The sequence below is a fragment of the Narcine bancroftii genome, chromosome 6 (assembly GCF_036971445.1).
Source record: "Narcine bancroftii isolate sNarBan1 chromosome 6, sNarBan1.hap1, whole genome shotgun sequence".
NCBI lineage: Eukaryota > Metazoa > Chordata > Chondrichthyes > Torpediniformes > Narcinidae > Narcine > Narcine bancroftii.
Window position 1 is genome coordinate 170,170,091 of NC_091474.1, and position 25,222 is coordinate 170,195,312.

A 25,222-nucleotide genomic window follows, 5' to 3' on the forward strand; every position below is an offset into this window, starting at 1 on the left:
GTGAGTGAGGTGTGCTGGAACATTGTGAGTGAGGTGTGCTGGAACATTGTGAGTGAGGTGTGCTGGAACATTGTGAGTGAGGTGTGCTGGAACATTGTGAGTGAGGTGTGCTGGAACATTGTGAGTGAGGTCTGCTGGAACATTGTGAGTGAGGTCTGCTGGAACATTGTGAGTGAGGTCTGCTGGAACATTGTGAGTGAGGTCTGCTGGAACATTGTGAGTGAGGTCTGCTGGAACATTGTGAGTGAGGTCTGCTGGAACATTGTGAGTGAGGTCTGCTGGAACATTGTGAGTGAGGTCTGCTGGAACATTGTGAGTGAGGAATGCTGGAACATTGTGAGTGAGGAATGCTGGAACATTGTGAGTGAGGAATGCTGGAACATTGTGAGTGAGGTCTGCTGGAACATTGTGAGTGAGGTCTGCTGGAACATTGTGAGTGAGGTCTGCTGGAACATTGTGAGTGAGGTCTGCTGGAACATTGTGAGTGAGGTCTGCTGGAACATTGTGAGTGAGGTCTGCTGGAACATTGTGAGTGAGGTCTGCTGGAACATTGTGAGTGAGGTCTGCTGGAACATTGTGAGTGAGGTCTGCTGGAACATTGTGAGTGAGGTCTGCTGGAACATTGTGAGTGAGGTCTGCTGGAACATTGTGAGTGAGGTCTGCTGGAACATTGTGAGTGAGGAATGCTGGAACATTGTGAGTGAGGAATGCTGGAACATTGTGAGTGAGGAATGCTGGAACATTGTGAGTGAGGTCTGCTGGAACATTGTGAGTGAGGTCTGCTGGAACATTGTGAGTGAGGTCTGCTGGAACATTGTGAGTGAGGTCTGCTGGAACATTGTGAGTGAGGTCTGCTGGAACATTGTGAGTGAGGTCTGCTGGAACATTGTGAGTGAGGTCTGCTGGAACATTGTGAGTGAGGTCTGCTGGAACATTGTGAGTGAGGTCTGCTGGAACATTGTGAGTGAGGTCTGCTGGAACATTGTGAGTGAGGTCTGCTGGAACATTGTGAGTGAGGTCTGCTGGAACATTGTGAGTGAGGTCTGCTGGAACATTGTGAGTGAGGTCTGCTGGAACATTGTGAGTGAGGTCTGCTGGAACATTGTGAGTGAGGTCTGCTGGAACATTGTGAGTGAGGTCTGCTGGAACATTGTGAGTGAGGTCTGCTGGAACATTGTGAGTGAGGTCTGCTGGAACATTGTGAGTGAGGTCTGCTGGAACATTGTGAGTGAGGTCTGCTGGAACATTGTGAGTGAGGTCTGCTGGAACATTGTGAGTGGGGTCTGCTGGAACATTGTGAGTGAGGTCTGCTGGAACATTGTGAGTGAGGTCTGCTGGAACATTGTGAGTGAGGTCTGCTGGAACATTGTGAGTGAGGTCTGCTGGAACATTGTGAGTGAGGTCTGCTGGAACATTGTGAGTGAGGTCTGCTGGAACATTGTGAGTGAGGTCTGCTGGAACATTGTGAGTGAGGTCTGCTGGAACATTGTGAGTGAGGTCTGCTGGAACGTTGTGAGTGAGGTCTGCTGGAACGTTGTGAGTGAGGTCTGCTGGAACGTTGTGAGTGAGGTCTGCTGGAACGTTGTGAGTGAGGTCTGCTGGAACGTTGTGAGTGAGGTCTGCTGGAACATTGTGAGTGAGGTCTGCTGGAACATTGTGAGTGAGGTCTGCTGGAACATTGTGAGTGAGGAATGCTGGAACATTGTGAGTGAGGAATGCTGGAACATTGTGAGTGAGGTCTGCTGGAACATTGTGAGTGAGGTCTGCTGGAACATTGTGAGTGAGGTCTGCTGGAACATTGTGAGTGAGGTCTGCTGGAACATTGTGAGTGAGGTCTGCTGGAACATTGTGAGTGAGGTCTGCTGGAACATTGTGAGTGAGGTCTGCTGGAACATTGTGAGTGAGGTCTGCTGGAACATTGTGAGTGAGGTCTGCTGGAACATTGTGAGTGAGGTCTGCTGGAACATTGTGAGTGAGGAATGCTGGAACATTGTGAGTGAGGAATGCTGGAACATTGTGAGTGAGGAATGCTGGAACATTGTGAGTGAGGTCTGCTGGAACATTGTGAGTGAGGTCTGCTGGAACATTGTGAGTGAGGTCTGCTGGAACATTGTGAGTGAGGTCTGCTGGAACATTGGTTTGTGGTCCATTTAATTAGAAGGATTGTATTTTGATTTGCTGATTCAATTTCAGATCTCAATAATGCTGATCTGGATAATAGAGACCATGAATATTTCACTCTTGAACTTTGTTCGTAGGATGCCGGTAGAGAGAAAATCTAAGTCAAAGCATCCACAAAATTTCAGGTTGCAATCGAACCTTTTTAAAGGAAATAATGCAAAAAAATACACTCAATCAATTTTTTGAGAGAAGTGATTTTTTTTCAAATGCTGATTGCCTTCAACTTGATTTTATTCCAATTGCACATTGTATGCAAATACAGTGGCAATAACCCCTTAGTTGTTCAGCCTCAAATGGTAGCAATGTTTGCAAAACTTGTCTACACTATAGTTGACATCAGTCTGCTTGTTTTGGCCTCCAGCACACATTTCAACATCATGAAAAACTTTATGCATTCCCGCGAGCATTCTTTCCATTTCTTTTACTGTAGGCCTGCTGAAGCAACTACAAAGACAAAATTTAAAGAAGAACTTTTATACCAATTGTCGATCTTAGTCTTACTTTTTAGTTTGTTGATGTGTGACTATGAGAATGTATCAGAAGAAAATTCTTGCTGAACATATAGTCAATAATCATATGCATTCTCAATTAATAGTAGGGTGACATCCACAGCTCACTTATTTTTTCTGGAGATACATTAACAAGAGGAAAGTGAAACATGCAAGTCTATAGGACACTGTGATTGTCATGGATGTACCATAAATAATCACAAAAAGCCTGAAGTTGTGAAACTATGGGGCTTTATTAACTAAAGACTGGAACAACCATCATCCTGATTGAAGCAAAGAGAAAGGAAGCATACAAGGATCTATGGGTAGGATCGGTCATGGCAATAATGGCAATAACAGTGGTTTACCACAGTAGTAAAAACACAAAAGTGCTGAATGAACTCTGCAGCATTCAAAGGATGTAAAGATATATGAGTGGCATTTCAGGCCTGAGCCCTTCTTCAAGGTATAAGTAAAATGCAGACATAGGATCCTCTTAAATTTCAAAAGGCAAGGACTGATTAAGGATAATCGGTGCAGCTTTTTGTGTGAGTAATTCTGTCTCACAGACTTGATTGAGTTTTTTGAGAAGGTGACCAAGTAGAGCGATGAGGACAGGGCAGTAGATGTTGTCCATATGGACTTTAGCAAGGCCTTTTTTATAAGGACCTACCTGAGGGTTGAACTGGAGAATCAGATCATATGGGATTCAGGCTGAGCTGGAAATTGGATACAGAATTGATTGATGATGGGAGTCAGAAGGTAGGGGAGGGAGTTGTTTCGCAAACTGGAAGCTTGTGACCAGTGGTGTGGCAGAGGGATCGGTGCTGGGTCCACTTTTATTTGTCATCAGAACTAATGACTTGGATGACAATGTAGTTAGCACAATTAGTAAATTTGCAGATGATACCAAAACTGGTGTTATAGTGGACAGTGAAGATGGTTATTTAAGATTACAACAGGATCTGTGTGAACTGTGAATTGAACTTGGACAAATGTGACACATTTCACTTTGGTACATTAAACATGGCAAGGTGAATGGTAAGGCCCTGGAGAGTGTTGTAAAGCAAAGATTTGGGGGCACAGGTACATAGTTCCATAAAAAAGCCAATGCAGATAGAAAGCATGTTGAGGGCGGCATTTGGCGTGCTTACCTTCATCAGTCAGGGCATTGAGTACAGGAGCAGAGATATCATGATGCAACTGTACAGGACTTTGGAGAGACCACACTTGGAAAATTGAGTACAGTTTTGGTCACCCAGCCAAAGGAAATAGATCACTAAGCTGAAAAGATTCACAAGATTTTTTTTCAAGACTTGGATAGGGTAATGGGTGGGGGGTGAGGGGGGGAAGGAAGAAGGTGATTGGTGGGTCTTTTTTCTATCTGGATCATACTAAGCGGGGACTTAACAGAAGTTTATAATACCATAAGGAGCATAGATAAGGTTAATAGTCATTTTAAGTGAATCTAAAACTAGAGGAGACGGATTTAGGGTGAAAAGGGAAAGAATTAAATAGCTGAGGGATACCTTCTTCAGCCAGAGCGTGGTGGGTATATGGAATGAGCTGCCAGAGGAAGTGGTAACAGCAGGGACAATTGTTTAAAAGACATTGAAAGAGGAAAATGAGAATAGCTTGGTTGGCATAAATAAGGTGGGCCAAAGGACTTATTTCCATGCTGTGGAACTTGATGTCTATTTTCACAACTGCAGTTTTTTTTAGCAAAGAACTGTGAACACATTGCATGGTTTCACAAACAACATACAAGATAGATGACTGGTAAACCAAATTCAATGGTAATTGATTGCAGCAATAGTGTAAATCAATAAGACACCATTGAAAGAAGGGGAGGGTGGTGATGGAGGGATTAATCAAAATCTTGTTCTGCCTGTGGACATGAATTTGACAAGGGACAACCATGAGCAGCAGTTCAGAAAGAGAAAGCAACAGCTTGCAAGTACATAATAAGGGAGAATGGAAGGTGTTTGTTGTCAGTAGGTCTGCCATATCTACTGCCAAATAATTTCCTTCCACATCCCAAAGTTTTGCAGGCTGTTAGTTTAGTTTGCTTGTGTAAACTGTAGGCAATGGAGAATCTGGCAGGAGTTGATGGGAAAATGGGGTGAAAAAATGGGATCTGTGTGATTAATGTCAATAGAGTCAGGGAATGATATTGCACACAAACCACCCCTGCAGCCCAGAGTCTTTGTCAAAAAAAAACACAACTCCTATTTTTGAATTCTCCCGACAATTTCACAGCTGATCACGGACTTCAGTCAATTGGAAATCAATCGTCTTAAGCAAGCATCCCCCTCCCTCCCCGTTTTACATATTTATTTTTCTTCCATTAGAAGCAGCCAGTTCAGTCTTGATGGGCAGGCCAAAACTATGCAAGGTGACTGGCTTTATTTTGTTTTCTTTCTTTCCATTGTATTTATAGTAAAATCAAACAGTTTATGCACCTGTAGACTGCTGTTCTCATTGCTTGTGTTTGTGTTTCTTCTCAATGGGATGGGGTGCTGATGGAAAGGATTTGCGTGACCAACACTGTTTGCATGCAAAACTATTTCAAATGTGAATAATGATTGCCACAGCTGATCCTGTCATTGAAAATGCTTGTGGACAATTCCGATTTTTTTTGATCTTACAGCATTTGAAGTTTTTCAATTATAATCTTACTAACACGACAAAGAGAGATGAGAGAGATAAGGTTTTTTTTTTAATGCCCTGGAGCACTGAAACAATGTTGAGTTCTGCCAGTAATTTTTTTTTCATATTTGAAAGAAAATCCAGTTTATGTTTTGCTCAATAAAATGACAAAGTCTTTATTAAAATCAGGACTGTGAACAATGTTGTGTTTACAGTGCAATGGATTGTCAAATTGATTGCTGTATTAATTGCAGTAATCAAGAACAAACTTGCCATGACACCCATTTTTTTTTCCATGGCATAAACAGAAAAAGAAAGCTTTGTAAAAAGAAATATATGAATTTGGTTGCCTAATGTACATGGTTATTATTGTAGACACAATCAAGTTTGTGAAGAAAAGCAACAGAGTGGATTTGAATTTGGATATTATCAAGTCTATTTGCTATGCATGTTATCTTTGCCATGCCAAGACCATCAGCATTTAGTCTGCTTATTATTACCCTTCTCTGAACTCTTACATATTTTATTTAATTCCTTCACAACTCTTGGACCATTCTTAGTCATCATCTGCTGTTGCTGTCTGCTGTCATCTTGGAATTGAGTGCTAATGTGAGGCCTGAGACAGACCTGGAAGGACAGGCATGGGGTTACAATGCTAATTCCTGCACCTATTCACATGTGTTTCCACATGCCTTCAACTTTGTCAGTTCTGCTCTCTGAGACTTTCATTATAAAGTGGTCTAACTCCCAATCTCCCTTGGGACCATCCTTGAAATTTGAGTTTTAACTCAGTTTCTGGTCACCCTCCTCCACGTATTTCTGTAAATATTTCTGCAAAGCACGTGGGTATGTACTTTATATTATTGGATCCACCCAGTTTTTATTTAATGGAAGTTGATTTTTTTAAAAAAACTGCTTACTTTTGAATCTAATTGAAAACCAACTGAAATGTTAGAATCACTATCACAAATTACGACTTTCCTGTTCAGTGGGATGAATATGATGAGAATGTTCCTTTCTTGACTCAATCTAATACTTCCAACAAGAAAAAATAGCTACTTGATTTGCATGATGATGCAAATCTTATTCTGTAAATTGTCATTTTCTCTTCTGGATAGGACATAGACAGAAACTTGACGACCAGCCAAAAGTTGGATTATTTTCCGAACGCTTGAGTGAATTGGAACGCCTTCGCCAAACTGCAGTGAGAGTGGGTGCTTCAACACAAAGTCCACGACCTTCTCTTAATCCTACACCAGGTCCTTTCAGTCCTCAGGCTGCATCTCAGATTGGAGGTACATGAATATAATAAATTGCTTCTTGCATGATAATAAATCAACATCTATGAAACTTTTCATAGTCATCTGTACACTAATCTACCAGTTGTCAGAGCCATTGTTCAAGAAAGGACATTATTTTTGGGCCTTCAATATTTTATAAAAGAATATCTGATCGTATTTTTAAAAGGTTAGTTTTAATCATGTACACCACAAACCAAAGTGATAAAATTTAGATGGATACAATCCTTCCTAAACATTTTATGATTATGAGAAATTATTATTGAGGTCATTGACAATCAGAGGTAACAACCATTTGTTTTCTTGCAAAATACAGAGACGTCAACTACACCAGCTAATCAGTCTTGAGATTTGTCAGGATCAGACCTATCCACATAAATTGCAATTTGTTTCCTTCATAACACAACTGTGTCATTTAATTCAGTTAGTTTAACTCAAACAAACAAGTCCACCTGGATATTTATACCTTCCAGAATTCTTACGATGATCATAAATGAGTAAAAATCAGAAAATTAGACTGAAACTAAAACAATGAAACTCATTTTTTTTTTTAAACTCTAGCTAGGGTCACATATATAATTCTTTGAACAAATGGCTCATCCAGTAAAATATTAATATCAGAAAAAAAATTCTATATTACATTTTTTACATATTGTTAGATAATAATTATCATCAGAAAGAAAATAGCAACTTTAGCATTTAAGCTGAAAGGTTCTGAACTTTTGTCTTTAAATCACAGTAATCCCCTCCCCACAACCCCCAGTATCAGGCACCTATGGAGATTGGTAGATCCCGGAAAAGTGAATTTTCCGGTTGCTTGAGACTGTGTGTTGTGTGATTGGCGAACTAACCACTAGGGGGCGCCAATTTTAACTTTTGTAATTTTTATTTATTTATTTTTTGCAAATTTTTTTATTATTGCCATTTGCTTGAGGGTGCAGATTACTTCAATTCCAGATAATGTGGATTTTACCATACAGTATACCACATTTTCTCCACATTAACATCTCCTGTAATATCTAAGAGAGTCCTTTAACACAAGCTCTACCACTCCTAATAAACTTTAGTGATTCTTTGGAACTAAATTGTTACTGATGTAAGATAATCAACCTGTACAAATATGTGTTATATTGACAATATCCAATAGTGAACAAACAGGAAATTGTCTGCAAGAAGTTGGTAAGCCTTTTGAAATAGCACTGATGTCATTTTCTTTTCTACTTCTGACTATATTCAGCCGAGAAAAGTTAAGAGTAGCTTTTCAAGAGCCTCTAACGTGAGTGGAGGCTCTAAATTTGGTGCTACTCATTGGTTGATACCATGATATGCCATAAAGTATATTTCAAGATGTTAGATAGAAATGCATGAACACTCTCATCATTGCTGTTAAGTTACCAGATGAGTATCCAGAAGTAGATACTATTGATCTGAATCCCAGACAGCAGCTTTTGATTTTAAGAGGAAGCAAATGACTGAATCTGTAATAAAAATTGACCCTACTAATGTCTTTTGGAGAATGAAATTTGCCATTTGGCCCATATATATTATATAACCATCTTGACCAAAACATTGAGGTTGACCCTTACTCTCCAAGAGATGGTCATAGCACTTCCATTCAGTTCAAGGACAAGTAGGTGTGAATTGAAATCTGGCTAAGTTGGCCAGCAGGGTTGATTGACATTCCAAGTTGAGGCCCAGCATCAGGATTGAGAATGTAGAGGGAAGCTAACCAATAACCCAATCATAGCATGGTTGGCGTAGCAGTTAGCACAACACTTTTTACAACGCCAGCGATCAAGACAAGTTTCGAATCCTGCACTGAATGCAAAGAGTTTTTGCATTCTCCTCATGTCTGCATGGGTTTTCCCTGGGGGCCCCATTTCCTCCCACCTTTCAAAGGGTACTGGGGATGTAGGTTAATTGGATGTATATTGGCCTGTTATTGGACTGTAATGCTGTATGTTAAATTTTAAATTAAAAAAAAATTATAGGTGTAAGAGGAATGAGATAGTGATGGATGAATCCAAATAAGGGGATAGAGGAATGATAGGCAGCTGGAGATTGGTAGGGGACAGGGTGGACAATAAGAAATGGCATCCAATGAGACTCCCCTCTAATGAAGTGGCATCCCAGTCCCCAGTGTATTATGCCCATTGTCTTTAGTGGCTATAAGTAAGTGAGCTTTGCACATTGATGCAGGGTGTTAATTGTGTGCAAGGACAGGGCACTATCTTGTGAACTTCCTCTGCTGATGTAATAGTTTTACTTCTCATGGGATAGTACCCTGTACTGCTTGTTAGAACTGAATGGTCTCACACCCACATGTTATCCATTAGAACTTTGGCTGCAGAAGCACAGAATTAATAACAAAAATCCTACATTTTAAAATTAAGTTTTAAAAGTTACCTGCTTTTTGAAGATATGTGAGCAAATAACAATACAGTTTTAGTTTTTGCCAGGCTTTTTGCATGCACCAAGGCCCTACTCTAATATTCACACAGAAATGATAGAAGAACTCAGCATCCATAGGTAAAGGTTCCATTATTGTCATGTAATACTACATTTAGAATGTAACATACATGAAATTCTTTAACTTTGGTCTACCATAAAGCAGACAGAGAGTCACCACTTTGTCCAGTGCCACTCACAGAAACCAACAGCACATGGCAATCTCCCCTCCAAATTCTGACCAGGCTTGAGTCACCTTCGCCTCTGAGATCAGACAATCTCAGATGTATTCAGGCTAATAGGCTTTGTAAAGATATATTACCACTGATTCGAGCCTGAGCCCTTCTTAAAGGTGTAAGCAAAAAACAGGAAGGCATCTGAATAAATACTGAATGATGGGAGGGGTAGGAATTCATACCACCTAAAAGTGTTAATTGGATATTATAAGAAGAAATGTGAGAATTGACTTTGGCTCTGTGAAAGGATACAGAGGGAAAGAGAAAGAGAGAGAGCATGAGCTGGGGTAATAACATATTTTGAAAATAGAAATAGGAAAAGAAACTTGGTCCTTCAAACCTGTCCTACTATTCAACATGATCTTTGCTGATCTGGGCTCAGGCCTCCCCCTTTATATCAGTTCCCTAGAGCCCTCATTCCATGATCTTTCAAAAAAAATTAACTAATTCCTCTTTAAATATCTGCAATGATCTGGCCCCACAATCCTTGAGGGTGGAGAATTCTACTTACCAGATGATGCTTGACCTGCTGAGTATTTCTAGCACTTTTCTGCATCTGCTATAAAGTATATTATAGTAAAACCCCTGATACCTGGCACCTATGGGGATTAGTAGATGCCAGAAAAATGTATTTTCCGGTTGCTTGATACTTACTCATTTAATGCCTAACCAGAACACTTCATTAAGAGTAAACAGTTTAAGAGACAAAACACAAAAATACTACACTGTACTTACACTGAACAAACTTCATTTGCTTTCATATATAAACATTAAAGCATTTTACTTTATTTTCAGTCACTTTCTTTGAAAACATTTACCCATCGCTGCATCTACAGGTTTCTCTCCTGCCTGAAAGACAAACACCCAAGCTTACAGATAAAGCCTCTGACCGGGGAAACTCTTATTAAGCAGGGATAAGGAGACACTTTAAAAGATTCAGCCCAATAACAAATGGCCACAAATAGCTCTTCATCCTGGTCAACGCCTTTGCTGTCTCACACAACTAATTCATATAGCTGCTATGAGCAAAGCATGACCAAGACAATCTGCTGGCTTAATATCTGCTCCCATCTTCACCAAAGGTTTATGTTACTTCAGAGAACATTTACTTTTACAATTTTAAATTTAGGTATTTTACTTATTATTTCATTCTTATTTATTTAATTGTTTAAAATGTATTTTCCTCAATTTTTTTTTTTGCCACTTGCTTGAGGCTGCCAGTTGTTTGAATTCCAGATACAAGGGGTTTTACTGTATTTCACATTAGAATTGATTGCACTCACCAAAACACCCATTGAAAGTTTACTCGTCCTTTGCTTATTTCCTTTGCTCTTGCACTGCTATTTGAAATTTTGTTTTGGCACATATAATGGAAATTGTACTGTTCGATGCTTTCCAGCATTTGCATTCCATTCCGATGTACACCCACCACTGCTTCTATGGAAAAATAAGCCAATTGCATCAGATGGCAAGCAGCCAGAAAAATACTACTTGTCCCAATTTACTTCCCACACCAGGTATCTTTAGTGATGACATGCCAGTCTAACTTCATTTGAATATCCGCCCAAAGTTTTTGAGAATTTCAAGGATGCAATAATAATTTTGCATTTCCATTCCTTTGGTTGAACGAAGTAGCTTTTAAGCCCAGTTTTCTAATCATGGCTGGATCGCTGCTACCCACCAGGTTTACCAGACAGTTGACAATGGTTGCATTAACACTAAAGTGTTATTTCTAACAGTACAATTTGATTAAACTAGACCAAGTCATGTCTTCTATTAAAGCATTTGAATTCCAGAGGCATTATTTTCAGTGCATCTTTTGCAACCAGTTGTTCTTTATATTTTGTTCTTGAGCTGCAGTCAGTTGCCAGCACTCTTTGGGTCACTGCAGACTTTTCAGTTGCTCCCTTTTTAAAAGTTTGAATTGTCTAAACTGATTGAACAAGGCTGGTGGAATGTAGAAGATGGGGCCACCCATTGTGTATCATTAAATCTATCTATTGATAGCCATTAAAAATACAGAACAATGTTAAATAAATTGGCTGTGTTCTGTGCAATACGGAATTGTTCACATTATAGTTTGAATTTCATGAATGTTGCCAACTTGAGCTGGATTTTTCCTGAAAGTTTCATCATAAGACCTCCCACTTACTACCACCCAGCCCTGTTAAGCAGCCTTTTCTTTCCAAGTTTTTCTTCAATATTTTCATAACCAATAAACAAAAGAAAAAAGTATTTTTACAATGCTCCACTGACTTTTTTCCTGTGTTGCTCGCAGCCACATTTAATCTTTAAATTTTGGGAACTCTAGAGCATTCCAATGGGGATAAAAGTCCTTTTTTTCATTGAGCTATCAGTTGATAGCATTTATTTGTAACATTTATTTGAAATGTATGTTATTTATTTGGTAACTGGATGACTTGATACTAACTACTGCTGAGGATATCGTTGTACAGTCAATAGTGCAAATTGTGATCTGATCCTAATATTCAGAAGTTTTGCTATCATATTTTGGGTCCCCTTTGATGTGTTGAGCTCTTATTTATTACATTGTTGAAAGCCCTTTGTTACAATTTATGTGATTCTTTTGTAGCAATAAATTACAAGGGAAATGGCAAACTATGGATGATCACAACATGAGGACTCGGACATTAGTTTTATAGCTATGAGTAAAAAAAATCATTAACTTCCTTGAACTTGTTTTACTGAAAATTATCCACCGTGACAAAACTTATTTCTGCATTGAACACCTTGAGATTATAAAGCTAAAGATGCCTTTTTTTTCATGTTAGAACCTAGGAACTACATGTCAAATTATGTAAGATGATTTTTCTTTGGGGAATTTTATGTTCTGAGGGTACAGCTTGTTGTAGCTTACATTCATAATTACGGTGTCTGATAGTTGCAGCCTTAATTTGAAAACAATCGGGGCAGTTTTGCAAAATTAAAATGCAATATTTGCCGAAAATAGTCATATTTTAGTTGGGACTGATTAAAATAGGTCCCTTCAAAAGAAGTATACCTGAGTTATGGCACATTGAGAGGAAAAGGTAAAGGTTATTGTCTAATGTCTTGTTTTACATTTTGTTTACATTCAGGTTGCATTTTGTAAGGATGGGGATATCTGATTGATTTGAATGTGGACTAAAGTTTAAAAAAGTAACTACATTTTCTATTGGCAAATTAAGATGAGAGAAAAACAACAATTGATTGATTGCTCTGTTTCCAGACCCCAGGCAGGCCCAGTCGTCTCCACCATGGTCATATGATCAGTCATATCCACCCTATCTGAGTCAGATAACATCACCTTCCATTCATTCCACAACTCCTCTTTCCTCCACCCGTGCCACAGGGCTTCCTGCAATCACTGCTGATGTGCCAAGACGACTTTCAGGTAGACATGATCTCAGGAGTAAACCTCCTTTTCATTTAAACTTTTAAAAGTGGCGGGAGAGGGAAAAGATATGAGTTAATGGAAATTAATATTAATTACTGGTGTTCTAACAGGGAAAAAAATTACTACTTTGTTTGAAATTGTGTTTGATAACTTATCTAATTGTTTCCACTTACTCTTTGTATCTTTGTACAATTGAGAAGTGTTTGCTCCTGGATTTTGTGCCCTATTTTGTATTACAGTTGGCAGTATTCCTTGACTGGATGTCTGCAATTAAACTGTAAGATCATTTTGGAAACAGTTAGAGAATCATAAAGTTCACAGCAGAGAGACAGGCCAGTCAGCCAACACTGACATTTACACATTAATGCTGTTTTATTCATCCCACATACCCCTTAATTTCCCCAGATTCTATCATTTAACTTTTATCTTTACCTTTACATTAAAGACCAATTAACCAACCACCCTGTATATTTTTAGGATATAGGAGGAAATCAGAGCACCTGGAAAAACCCATGTGGTCATAAGGAGAATATACAAACTCCACATAGAAATAAATCAAAGGTTAGGATCGAACTCAAATTTCTGGAGTTGAGAGGTTCCTCAAAATGATATCAAATGAATTCTGTGCAAATCAGTGAACCCCCTCATGGAGTTGTAGTTGTTTCCTCCTGTATTTACTTTCTATGTGTTTATTATTTGAAACAAGGGAACTGATGGATAATGTAAGGATATTTTAACAAAACTATTTTGTGAATCGGGCAATAACTTGCAAGAAGAATTCTCTCACTGATTCAGTATAATAGATTAGAACACAAAATAAAGGGAGAAACAGCACTTAAGCTAATTTCTGAAGTAACTTAAGAACAACCAGTGTGAATATGTATCGAAAGCAGCTGATTATGAGCAAATCCTTGACGAAGCCTTCAAATTCTGCAAGATCATATCCTTTCTTTCAAGTTGCATGGGAAAAAAAAAATCATATTTGCTGTGTTTTCTTTTACTATTCATCTATGCATTTTCTTGTCTCAATTCAATTGTTCCAAAGTTTTCCTGGCTGTCTTCCATCTTGTACTGTATCCTTTAGAAAAATATTCTAATACAAAACTGTACTCACCACATCGTAAACTGAACAAAATCTTGCATACTCATTATCCAAGCTCTCCTTACTAATGTTATCATTTTAAAAATTATTTCTTTTCTTTCTGAAAACCTCTTCATTCATTATACACCCTGCTACCCTTCTACATTCTGAAATTCTAATTTTAATGATATTCCCTTGAACAGTTCCTGGTGATATCTACCTTTGTCATGTGGACCCTCTTCAATGCTTCATTATTTACTTTCATCAGTTTCCTAGTCTCCATATCTTGAGACTCATCAATTCATACCACATGGACAGCCTCTTGGCTCAACTCATCCATGCCAGCCAAGTTAGCCTTCTTGTCTAGTCTGATTTTCCTGCATTTGGTCCATATTCTTCTAAAGTTATCCTATCCCTGTATCTTTCAAAATCTATTTTGAACATCAAAATTGTGCCTGTTTCTAAAGTTTTCACCGGCAGCTCATTCCAGATACAGACCCTACTCTTTGGGTCTCTCTTAAATCTCTTAAACCAATGTCCTCCCGTTCTAGAATTGACTACCCTGGGGAAAAGACTGTGAGCCAGATTTTATCCATGTCCCTCACAATTTTATAAACCTTTAAAAGGTCACTCCTCAGCCACTAATGATCGAGGGAATAAAGAGCTAACCCATCTAACTTCTTCCTATAATTCAAGGCCTCTAGACCTGGCAACATCCTGGTGAATCTCCTTTGCACTTATTCCAACTTCCTGTAACTGGGTGACTGGAAATAATCACAGTGCTTTAAGTATAGTCTCACTGATGATTTGTACAGCAGTGTAAATATAGATGATAAAAATGTGTATATACATCTTCTTGCAAGATAAGCTATATCTTCCTCATAATGATACAAATTTTGTCTGTTTATTGTCCTGCAAAGCACATTTGTATCTTTATCATATTATGAATATCTCGGAGTGGAAAGCCCTGCAAAAGGCAACGGACACAGCTCAGTACATCACAGAAAACTCTCCCCACCTTTGAGAACATCTCCATGGGATGCTGCTGTCAGAGAGCAGCAGCAATCATCAAGGTTCCTCATCTCCAGAACATGTTCTGTTCTTGCTGCTGTCATTAGAAAAGAGATTTAGGTGCCACAAGATTTGTACCACCAGGTTCAGGAAAAATAGCTACCCTTCCACTATCAGACAGGTCCTTCTGGTTGACGACCTTAAGTCAGAGAGTTTGAATTTTGAGAGCTAACTGACCCGTTAATATAAAAGAAGTATTTGTAATGATGTGCAAGAAAGTAGATGTGTGATTGGCTTAAAGTACAATCCAGACCAAAATTAACTTTTTTTATTTTCTCATCAAAAATGTGCACCTGATGCTTTTTTTTTCTAGTCGGTTGCTGCAAAACAATTGATTGGTTGCAACAGATGACAGTTTGTTTGCAGTGTGTCATGTGAGGTTAGCAAACACATTTGCAGTGCAAATTGCACCAGTTGGAGTATTAGGATGTGCTTGGAATGCTGATGTCTGGAAGAAAATGCAGAATGGAAAAATAGTGATGGCAAGCGCTGCTAAAGTGAACTGCAGCTCTTAAAACATATCCAATATATGCACTGGATCAGAGGTTCATCAGTCAAGCAACCCCACCCCAAAACTATTTAAAGTGATTGTTCAGCACTTTCAGATTAATTCGTCAATGTTTCTAATTGACATTCACTTAAAATTTGATCAGCGCTTGACACTTTTCATTTTGTTTTAATGATGCTAATATATTCAAGGCATGTTGAGTCTCAAGCAGTTAGTTTTGTTTCCAAGGCTTCTCCAAGGAATCAGAGCACTTATAGCCATCCTTTCATAATACAATATGGCAGAGAGAATGTGCAGTGGGCTTGAAGTTTCCAAGAGTGAGGGTGAGAGATGAGAGCATGGTTCTCAGTGTAAGGCCATGTAGAGCCAGGATCGAGTGAGCAAATCTTTCATTTTGACCTCGTAAAGGATCTATGGAATATTGCATTACAACTGGAAGGAATTGTATTCCCTCAGTAACTAACTGCAAGTCAGAATCCTAAATCCTGGAAGCGATCATGCTGTTTCCATTCTATGGCAACCCTTTGTGCCATAATAAATAAAGCAGTGGATAGTCAGAAACAGGGGATGCGTTAACCACATCGATTAACCACATCATCCTTGATTTTACTACCAAAATTCATTCACATCATAGCAACATGCATTCTTCCAATACCACAATGCCAGTTGGAATTTGGTAGAACAGATTGCTGGTTTGCTCAGTGTCTAGACCACCATAGAGTCTTGTTGCACTAAACACAGAGGTTGGCAAGATTCACAATGCCTCAACCCTTCCCAAAAGTTATGTTGCAAGAACCTGAAGAAGGGTAACAAGAATATGAAGATGCAGAACACGAGGAGAAGCAGTTGGTAGAATAGGAATGAGGAAACTCAGATAGCAATCTTGCAGTCTAATTCATCAGACAGCACTCCCATGAAATACAAGCGTAATTATCTATTCACTATCTGTTTCCATTATCATTTTCTAAAGCTGACAACCACAAATCTGCTCGGCCCCACTGCCACAATAAATGCTAATACTAAATCAGTATTTCAAAATTTGTATACCACACCAACATCAGCTAATCATCCTTGTTTGTTCCCTTGGTACGAATCATAGAACCATAAAACATTACAGCAGAGAAACAGAAAGACCCTTTGGCTCTTCTAGCATGTACTGTCATATTATTCTGTCTGGTCCCACAGACCTGCACCTCATCCATATCCCTTCACACCCCTCTCCATTTATTCTTAAAGGTTAAAATTGAACCTATATTCACTCTTACAGCTGGCAGCTCATTCTACACTCCCACCACTCTCTGTGTGAAGATGTTCCCCTTTCACTCTTGTGATAGTACAGACCTATCACCAATGTATATAGTTACAGTATCTAGAGTGTAATGACTGTGCTTACAGCGATTGGCTGAGAGCTTAGCCACGCCTACTGTCTGGGCCCTAAAGGTTTGTGTCCCTAGTCAGGTCGGATCATTCCGGACTGGTCGGCCACCTGTGAAGAGCTCCTGTCTTTTGTTAATAAAAGCCTTGGTTTGGATCAACAAGTCTTTGGTTCTTTCGATGAGCTCCACAACTCTTAACCCACATTTTCTGGTTTGTATCTTACCTACCCTCAGTGGAAAAAGCCTATCGACATTTACTCTGTCTATCCCCCTCATAATTTTAAATACCTCTATCAAATCTCCCCTCGTTCTTCTACACTTCAGGGAATAAAGACCTAACCTGCTTAACCCTTTCCTGCAACTCAGTTCCTGAAGTCCAGGCAACATCCGAGTAAATCTTCTCTGCACTCTTTCTATTTTATTGATATTTTTCTTGTAGTTAGGTGACCAAAAACTGCACACGATACTCGAAAATCTTATACAACTTTACCATAACGTCCCAGCTCTTATGCTCAATACTTTGATTTATGAAGGTCAATATGCCAAAAGGTCTCTTTACAACCCTATCCACCATAATTCAGGGAATTATGTATCTGTATTCCCAGATCCCTCTGTTCTACCACAATCCTCATTTTCCTATGCTCCAGTGAATAAAGTCCTAACCTGTTTAACCTTTCCCTGTAGCTCAGTTCCTCAAGTCCTGCCAACATTCTAGTAAATCTTCCCTGCATTCTTTCAATCTTATTAATATATTTTACATCTGCAATCCTTAACCTCCTGATGCTGAATTATTAGGCCTATAACTGTCGCATAATTCCTGGAATTCTACTGACTTGGCAATGGAGGAAACTGCAGATTGCATTGTCCTTGGAAGGCCTGGTGTTATCTCTTTTCATTATGAGTGGCATCATCCTGGCTGATTAATGCTAGTGTGCCAGCAAATGAAGCATCCAGAGGAATATACTACTGGAGTGGAAACATATGTGCTGCAATCTGGGAAAATCAAAATCATCCTTGGCTGCTACCCTGGGATGGAGTTTCAATGATGCTGGGGAACAGATTAACACAATGTGCAGAACTGCAAAGACAATGAGCACCAAGTTGAGATCAGAGCAACATTGAAATGTAGAGGGTGGAAGGACATTATTTGGGTTTTTTTTTTCCCCAACATCAAAGCATGCAAAATATGCCTGAGCTTACACAATGTCATCTGAGTCATTTCTAAAACCCCCAGACATTGAGTGGATCTGACCTCTGTAGGTGGAACCTGATATCAGGTGTACAATGATAGTTGGGATGATGTGTAAGAAATGAATTCCTCACAATTTCCACGCTGCATAGTCCTGTACAGGAGGATCACACGGGTGTATTTCAGTGAGGTGGTCTCATGGACCAGAGGCTGAATCTCCAAATTTAAAAAGTGATGCTGTATTTCTCCCATTCTCTTTAACGTTGCATTGGAAACTCTCCACCGGCAATTTATTGGACTTACAGATGAGCAATTTTCTGTAGACAGCCACATCAAAGTCCTCTCAACTGAGTCTTCTGCAGTAGAATGTCTGGTGAGCTTTATTGCCTACCCCAAATATCTTTTCAAATACAATATGCTGCCAAACTGCCTATCGACGCAACTGCACGACATAAGGAAAGTAACCCCACTGTGCTGTTGGTTTGGGAGTTCAAGAATTTATATTTGACAATAAAGAAATTTTGAAGTCCAGATGTTGTTTGATTTGAAGGGAATAGATCATTGGTAACATTGACCCTCTTCCTTCTAAATAGAGAGAAAGCAGACTTGGAATGTGTTCCTGAAGAAATTTTGATCATTTCCTGCAGTGCATTTGTAGATTAAGGGTAGTAATCACGAGACAAGACATTCTGTGGAGCCTGCCAGTTAATGAGCTACTGTATTCTTGAAGGTCTAGAATGTTATTGCTCCCTCATTCTCTTGACATGCCTTTTTGATGGTGGGACACAAGAAAACATGGATGTACTCCAGGGCTTTATTTTTCTTCTGTGTCAGGTCCCTATGGCCCTCTATACTCTATCTTCCAAAAGTATGTCTACTTCCACTGTAAATACTTTAATTATCTAACCCCCACAACTCTCTGGAGTAGAGAATTCCAGAGATTCATTGCCCTCTGAAGGATAACGTTTCTCTGCAAAGATTTTAGGGAGTCACAAAATAAATCATTTGTCACAAAATACCTGCTGCCTCACCCGCTTGAGGGTGCTGATTCAGTCAAAACTTGAGTGATTTGTCCTCTGCAATGTTGAATGCCAGAAGGAAATGGCAAGATAGCCTCTTGTTGGTGCTATTCATTGTCTGACACCTGTGCAGACAAAATACATGCTTGAATTAAGTTTTGCTGCATTCATTCCTTCATTATCCAATGAGTAGTGAATTCAGCTGATCACAATATCCCCACCTGATTTGATAATGTACAGAAAGTCATTGATGAAGTGACTGAAAATTGCCTAGAAGCCACTCCTGAAGTAATCACACAGTAAAATTTGTGTTGGGATATTTCACCTCCAATAACCACATTTGTTCTCCTTTGTGTCTGCTGTATAAATTCACAGGCATGATAATTTGTTTGTTTTGCCTAGATGGGCTCAAAAGGTTAGTCAAACAAAGGGATCCTTGTACCCACTTTCAGGCATTAACCAATTTAGCCTGTCATCTTTTGGGTTAGTTATTGCTCTGTTGTGGTAGCTTTTGTGCAGAATTCCTTTAAATAACTGGTACAGTTAAACTGCTTCTAAAATTATGACACCTAAGTGATTTCTGATACTACGAATTTTACAAGAATTTATGCTAGATGCTAAATGACAAAAGAAGATGCAAGGCATATTTTTTTAATGTAATCAAAGAAAAGGCACAAATACAAGAAGCTACAGTTTCAATGAAGCTGTGCCTTCTGGTATAGTAATCCTTTGATCATGGTTCAAATAATATTGAATATCATCCTCAGTTGAGAAGGGAAAAAGCACTTAAAAGTTCTTACTGATAAATGTTCAATACTTCCCGTTTAGGTGCACATGGAGGTAGTGAACGAAGACATGATTGTTATCACAATTAAATCGTCAGACCAAACTCAGTGCAAAAGATCATGCATGAACAATGACTGCTCTGGTGAAGGGAAACAACAATACATAAGAATATAATCTTAGCAAAGGAACAAATGTCATTTTGAATGGAGTTTTAAGTGAGGGGAAGAAATGGATGGTTAGATTAAGTAGATACAAAAGTAGTTGCAAGTCAGAATAAAGCAGTAAGTATTATTTCCAGTTCTGGGGCAGATGGAACCAGTACAAACCGGACAGTCTATATCTGGACAGGGCCGGGGTCAATGTCCTGGGGAGATTGTTTGCTAGAGCTGTTGGGGAAGGTTTAAACTAATGGGGCAGGTGGATGGGAACTTACAGAGAAAGAATGAGGAAGGTGCTACAGAGACCAAAGATAGAGTTAGGAAAGAGAAAAAGAAAAAGAGGGCAGAGAGTCAAAAGCAAAGGATGCAAAAGTCACTAGATTCTAAAAGGACAATGAGCATAAGGGCACTTTATCTGAATGCCCATAGTCTGAGACACAAGGCATATGATTTAGTGGCCATCACAGAAACATGGTTGCAAGGTGGGCATGATTGGGAATTAAATATTCAAGGGTATCAGGTAATACGAAAAAATATTCAGGAAGGTAAAGGAGATGGGGTGGTACTCTCAATTAAGGATGAGATCAGGGCAATAGTGAGAGGCGATGTAAATCTAAGGAACAGAATGTCGAGTCCATCGGGGTAGAATTTAAGAATAGTAAAGAAAAAATAAATCACTGGTGGGAGTTGTCTATCACTCACCAAATAACAATAGCACAGTGGCACAGACCGAGAGGTAACTGAGGCATATAAAAACGGAACGACAGTTGTCGTGGGGGACTTTAACCTCCATGGAGATTAGGAAAATCAAGTTGGTCGAGGAGTCTGGAGGATGACTTCATAGAATGTATCCATGATAGCCTTCTTGAGCAGCATGTTAAAGAACCAACAAGGGAGAATGCTATTTTAGATCTAATATTGTGCAATGAGGTAAGCAAAATTAATGATCTAGTAGTTAGGGATCCTCTTGGAAAAAGCAATTATAGTATGATTGAATTTCTTATACAGATGGAGGGCACAATATTTAGATCTAAAACTAGTGTATTATCCTTGAACAGGGGAGACCACAACAGGATGAGGGAGGAATTGGTCAACGTGGACTAGGAAGCACAGGATATTTGGCCAAACAGTTGAGGAACAGTGGAAGATTTTCAAAGAGATTTTTCATAGTGGTCGACAAAAATATATTCCTGGTTAAAAAAAAAGGTAGTAAGAGAGGGAAAGGTCAGCCTTGGTTAACTAAGAAAATAAAGGAAAGTAAAACTCATGTGTACAAAGTAGCCAAGAGTAGTAGGAAAATGAAGGATTGGGAAAACTTTAAAAGGCAACAAAGAACAACTAAATGGGAAATAAGGAAAGGGAAGAAGGATTATGAAGGTAAATTAGCACAAAATATAAAAACAGGTTGCAAAAAATTTTATAAATATATAAAACAGAAGAGGGTGACTAGAGTCATCATAGGTCCCTTGGAAGGTGAGAAAGGAAGATTGATATTGAGTAATGATGAAATGGTCGAGGAACTGAACAAATATTTTGTGTCAGTCTTCACAGTGGAAGACACGTCCAGCATGCCAAAGAGTGGTGAGAAGGATGTGAGGCCCTCGATAAAATAATTGTTACAAAAGAGATAGTGTGATGAGCAAACTCATGGGACTGAAAGTAGACAAATCCCCTGGTCCTGATGGGATACATCCCAGGGGACTGAGGGAAATGGCGGGAGTTATAGTCGATCCATTAGTAGTCATTTAACAAAATTCTCTGGATTCTGGGCAGGTCCCAGCAGATTGGAAGATAGCAAATGTCACGCCATTTTTTTTTTTTTTAAAAGGGATGTAGGCAGAAGACAGGTAACTATTGGCCAATTAGCTTAACGTCTGTAGTCGGGAAAATGCTTGTGCTATGGGCCCAGAGGACACAAAAACCCAGCAGCAATAGAAATTCATGAAGACAAATGGTTACTCAAACAAAAGTTACTTTTATTTGTCTTTAAACATGAAAACAGGATCAAAATTTAACTTATTACTATTAATTTAACCCACTTCTAATTCTAAGCGCACGTGTAGGTAATGTGTATAAGTTCAGAAAAGTTATTTGATTCAAAGTCCAATCTCACTTCTCACTCCTCCAGTATCAGGCAATTCTTATACTGTGCACAGAATTTAACATTTATGAATTTTCACCAAGCTCTGGTGTTTAAATGGTTACTGCAAAGGAAGGTTCTTGTCGGTTTCAGAGAGAGATTGGTTGCTCATTGGACACACACAAACTGATTTACTTCCATCAGTCACTTCTGTGTCTTGCCAAAGAAACTTGCCCCATCAGGGTTTTGCAAATGATAACCTCTTCTTCCAGGTCACCACAGAGTTCCTCTTGTTTCCCTTATTTCAGGTGAAACACTCTAGCCAGCCATTTCCTCTTGTATGGGCCACAAGGATTTTCAACAGACTCAACTCAGAACTCACAACCCATCTTCAAAATGGGGTTTCAACAAGCTGCAGCTTCCAAAAGCCACTGCAGAACTCTAACTGAATTCTCTCTCTCTTAGACAAAGCCTATTTGGTCTTTTCTCTCTCTCTCCTCTCTCTCTCTGCTTGCAAAACCACGTGATCTTCTTAGAACAGCAAACTGCAACCAGACAGATTGCAGCACCGGACCCAATCTTCTGAGCCTGTTCATCTGTTGCTTTTAAAACAATTATTTATTTACTCCCACTTTTGAAGTTCCTTAGCAAAACATTTCCAAAATAGTTTTTATTGTCTTTGCAAAGGCACTTGGAGCCTGGACTGTCTGGCTTGAGCAAAGTTCTGACATTTTAAATGAGATCTGTTTTGTAAAGTGTTTGTCTGTTTGCTTGTTTGTGACCTACACTCTAACTCCACCCCCCCCCCCCACAATCTATCTCCTTTAAAACATATTTATATATATATATCTATCACACTTCAAGCTGTTATTAAGGATGAAATAGCGAGACATTTACAATGAAGGGGTTCCATCGGGCAGACGCAGCATGAATTCAGAAAGGGCAGGTCTTGTTTTACAAACTTGCTGGAGTTCTTTAAGGATATAATGGGTGCAGTAGATAGAAGGGTCCCAGTTGATGTTGTATATTTGGATTTCCAGAAGGCACTTAAAAGGTGCCGCACAAGAGACATCAATAATATACAGATGAATGGAGTTGGGGAAGTATGGAGCAGAATTGAGGATATTGATCAATCATGGATTGAGGATTGGTTAAATGACAGAAGGCAGAGTCAGGGTAAATGGGTGCTTTTTTCTGATTGGCAGTCAGTGATAAATGGGGTGCTGCATGGGTCAGTGCTGGTCCCATAGCTGTCCACCATTTACAATGATGATTTGGAAGAGGAGACAGAGTGTAGTGTAGCCAAGTTTGCAGATGATACTACATTGAGTGGAAAAGCAAATTTTACAGAGGATGTGGAGACGGTGCAAAAGGATGGTTAAGTTAGGTGAGTGGGCCAAGATCTGGCAGATGGAGTACAATGTTAGGGCAAATGGAATGTTGACCTTCATTGCTAGAGGAATTGAATTCAAGAACAGGGAGGTCATGCTGGACATACAAGATACTGGTGAGGCCACACCTGGAGTACTGTGTGCAGTTCTGATCTCCATACTTGAGGAAGGATATACTGGCCTTGGAGGCAGTCCAGAGGACGTACACCAGGTTGATCCCAGAGATGAGGGGGTTGGCCTATGAGGAGAGACTAAATCGTCTGGGATTATACTCACTCGAATTCAGAAGAATGAAAGGAGATCTTAGAGAAACAAATAAAATAATGAAAGGGATAGAAAGGTAGAGGCAGGAACACTTGTAGGTGAGATTAGGACTAAGGAACACAACCTCAAGATTCAGGGGAGTAGGTTTAAGCCAGATGAGGAAAAACGTTTTTCCAGAGTAGTGAATCTGTGGAATTCTCTGTCCAAGGAAGCAGTTGAGGGTACTTCATTAAACATATTTAAGGTCAGTTAGATAGATTTTTACATAAAAAAGGAATTAAGGGATAGGGGGAAAAGGCAGTAGGTGCAGGAGAGTCGATGATCAGATCAGCCATGATCTTATTGAATGGCGGAGCAGACGCAATGGGCCGGATGGCCTCCTCCTGCTCCTATTTAAGTGAAGTGTTTTTTTTAAAAAGATTTATACAACAAAGCAGTAGGTCCTTCAGCTCACTTTGACCATGCTAGGCATCAGAAATTTATCTACATTGAACAATGTTTCCTGCACTCAGCCATAGCATTTCAAGTGCTTTTTCAAAAAATTTATGAGAGCCTCTCCCTCCACAATTTCTTCAGGTCGAACCCCGTAGAAAGTAGAGTGGAACAAAATCTTAAAATCTTCTCTAAATTATTTACCCCTTTCTTTAATCTTATGCCATCTAGTTATAGCCATTTCTGATGAGGGGGGAAAAGATTCTCATTATCTACTGGTTATTTTGCATGCTTCAGTCAGGAGTATTTCAGCCTTCTGCTCCAAAGAAAACAAACCAAGCCTATCCAATCCCTTCTCTTAACTGAAATAAGCCACCTCAGGTGGCATCCTATTGAATTACTTTCTACTCACACCTCCCCAACCACCCCCCCCCCCCATTTGACTCCATTGCAATCACATCCTTCCTGTGATGTGGGGACAAACCTAGACAATAATATTCCAGCTGTGGGGTAACCGATACTTGATGGTTGTATCATATTATATTTTAACCCCCTGCTCATGAAGCAAGTGTATGTGCTGCTTTCAAGTATCCTTGGACACATCAAAGTTCTTCTGTCCCTCAGTTCTTTCTACAGTTCCACCATTCACTGTCCATAACTTAGTCTTACCAGTCCTTCCAAAATGCATCACCTCATGTTTTTCCATCTGTAATTCCTTGCCCATCTTACCGACTGATATATTTCTGTAGTTGAAGACTGACCTTACTGTCCACTAAAGCACCAATCTTCAGGTCATCTGCAAACTTTTTAATCATATTCATGTCAGATTGTTAACATATGTATCAGAGTAGTCCCAGCACCATTCTCTAAGGTACTTCACTGTTACAAAATATAAATTGAAAACACTTCTTGATCAATATCCTCAGCTTCCTATCACCAAGACAATTTTGGATGGCCAAATTGGCCTGCATCCCATGGGATCTTACCTTTTTGTAAGTATTCCATGTAGAACCTAGGGTTAAATGAAATCTACCTGCAGGAACCAAACTATTCTTTTGGTGGTAAACTCCTAATAAAAAATGAAATTAGACATAATCTCCATTTAACAATGCTGTACTAACTCTCCTGGATTCATTCCTACCTCCAAGTGCAGATTAATGCATTACTGTA

General features: G+C 39.3%; 1 protein-coding gene across 4 annotated transcripts in view; it reads left to right on the forward strand.

Moving 5' to 3' along the window:
* The window catches only part of runx2a (RUNX family transcription factor 2a), a 140,227-nt gene that overhangs the window by 38,384 nt on the left and 76,621 nt on the right, over positions 1 to 25,222 (forward strand). For 2 of the 4 annotated variants that reach the window (XM_069886700.1, XM_069886696.1), the window contains exons 4-5: positions 6,437 to 6,613; positions 12,530 to 12,694. In XM_069886700.1, the coding sequence (XP_069742801.1) occupies positions 6,437 to 6,613; positions 12,530 to 12,694 (342 nt within the window). Of the gene's footprint in view, positions 1 to 6,436; positions 6,614 to 12,529; positions 12,695 to 14,698; positions 16,871 to 25,222 lie in introns of those variants that run through there. The other 2 variants (XM_069886699.1, XM_069886698.1) reach the window with 2 other exon arrangements.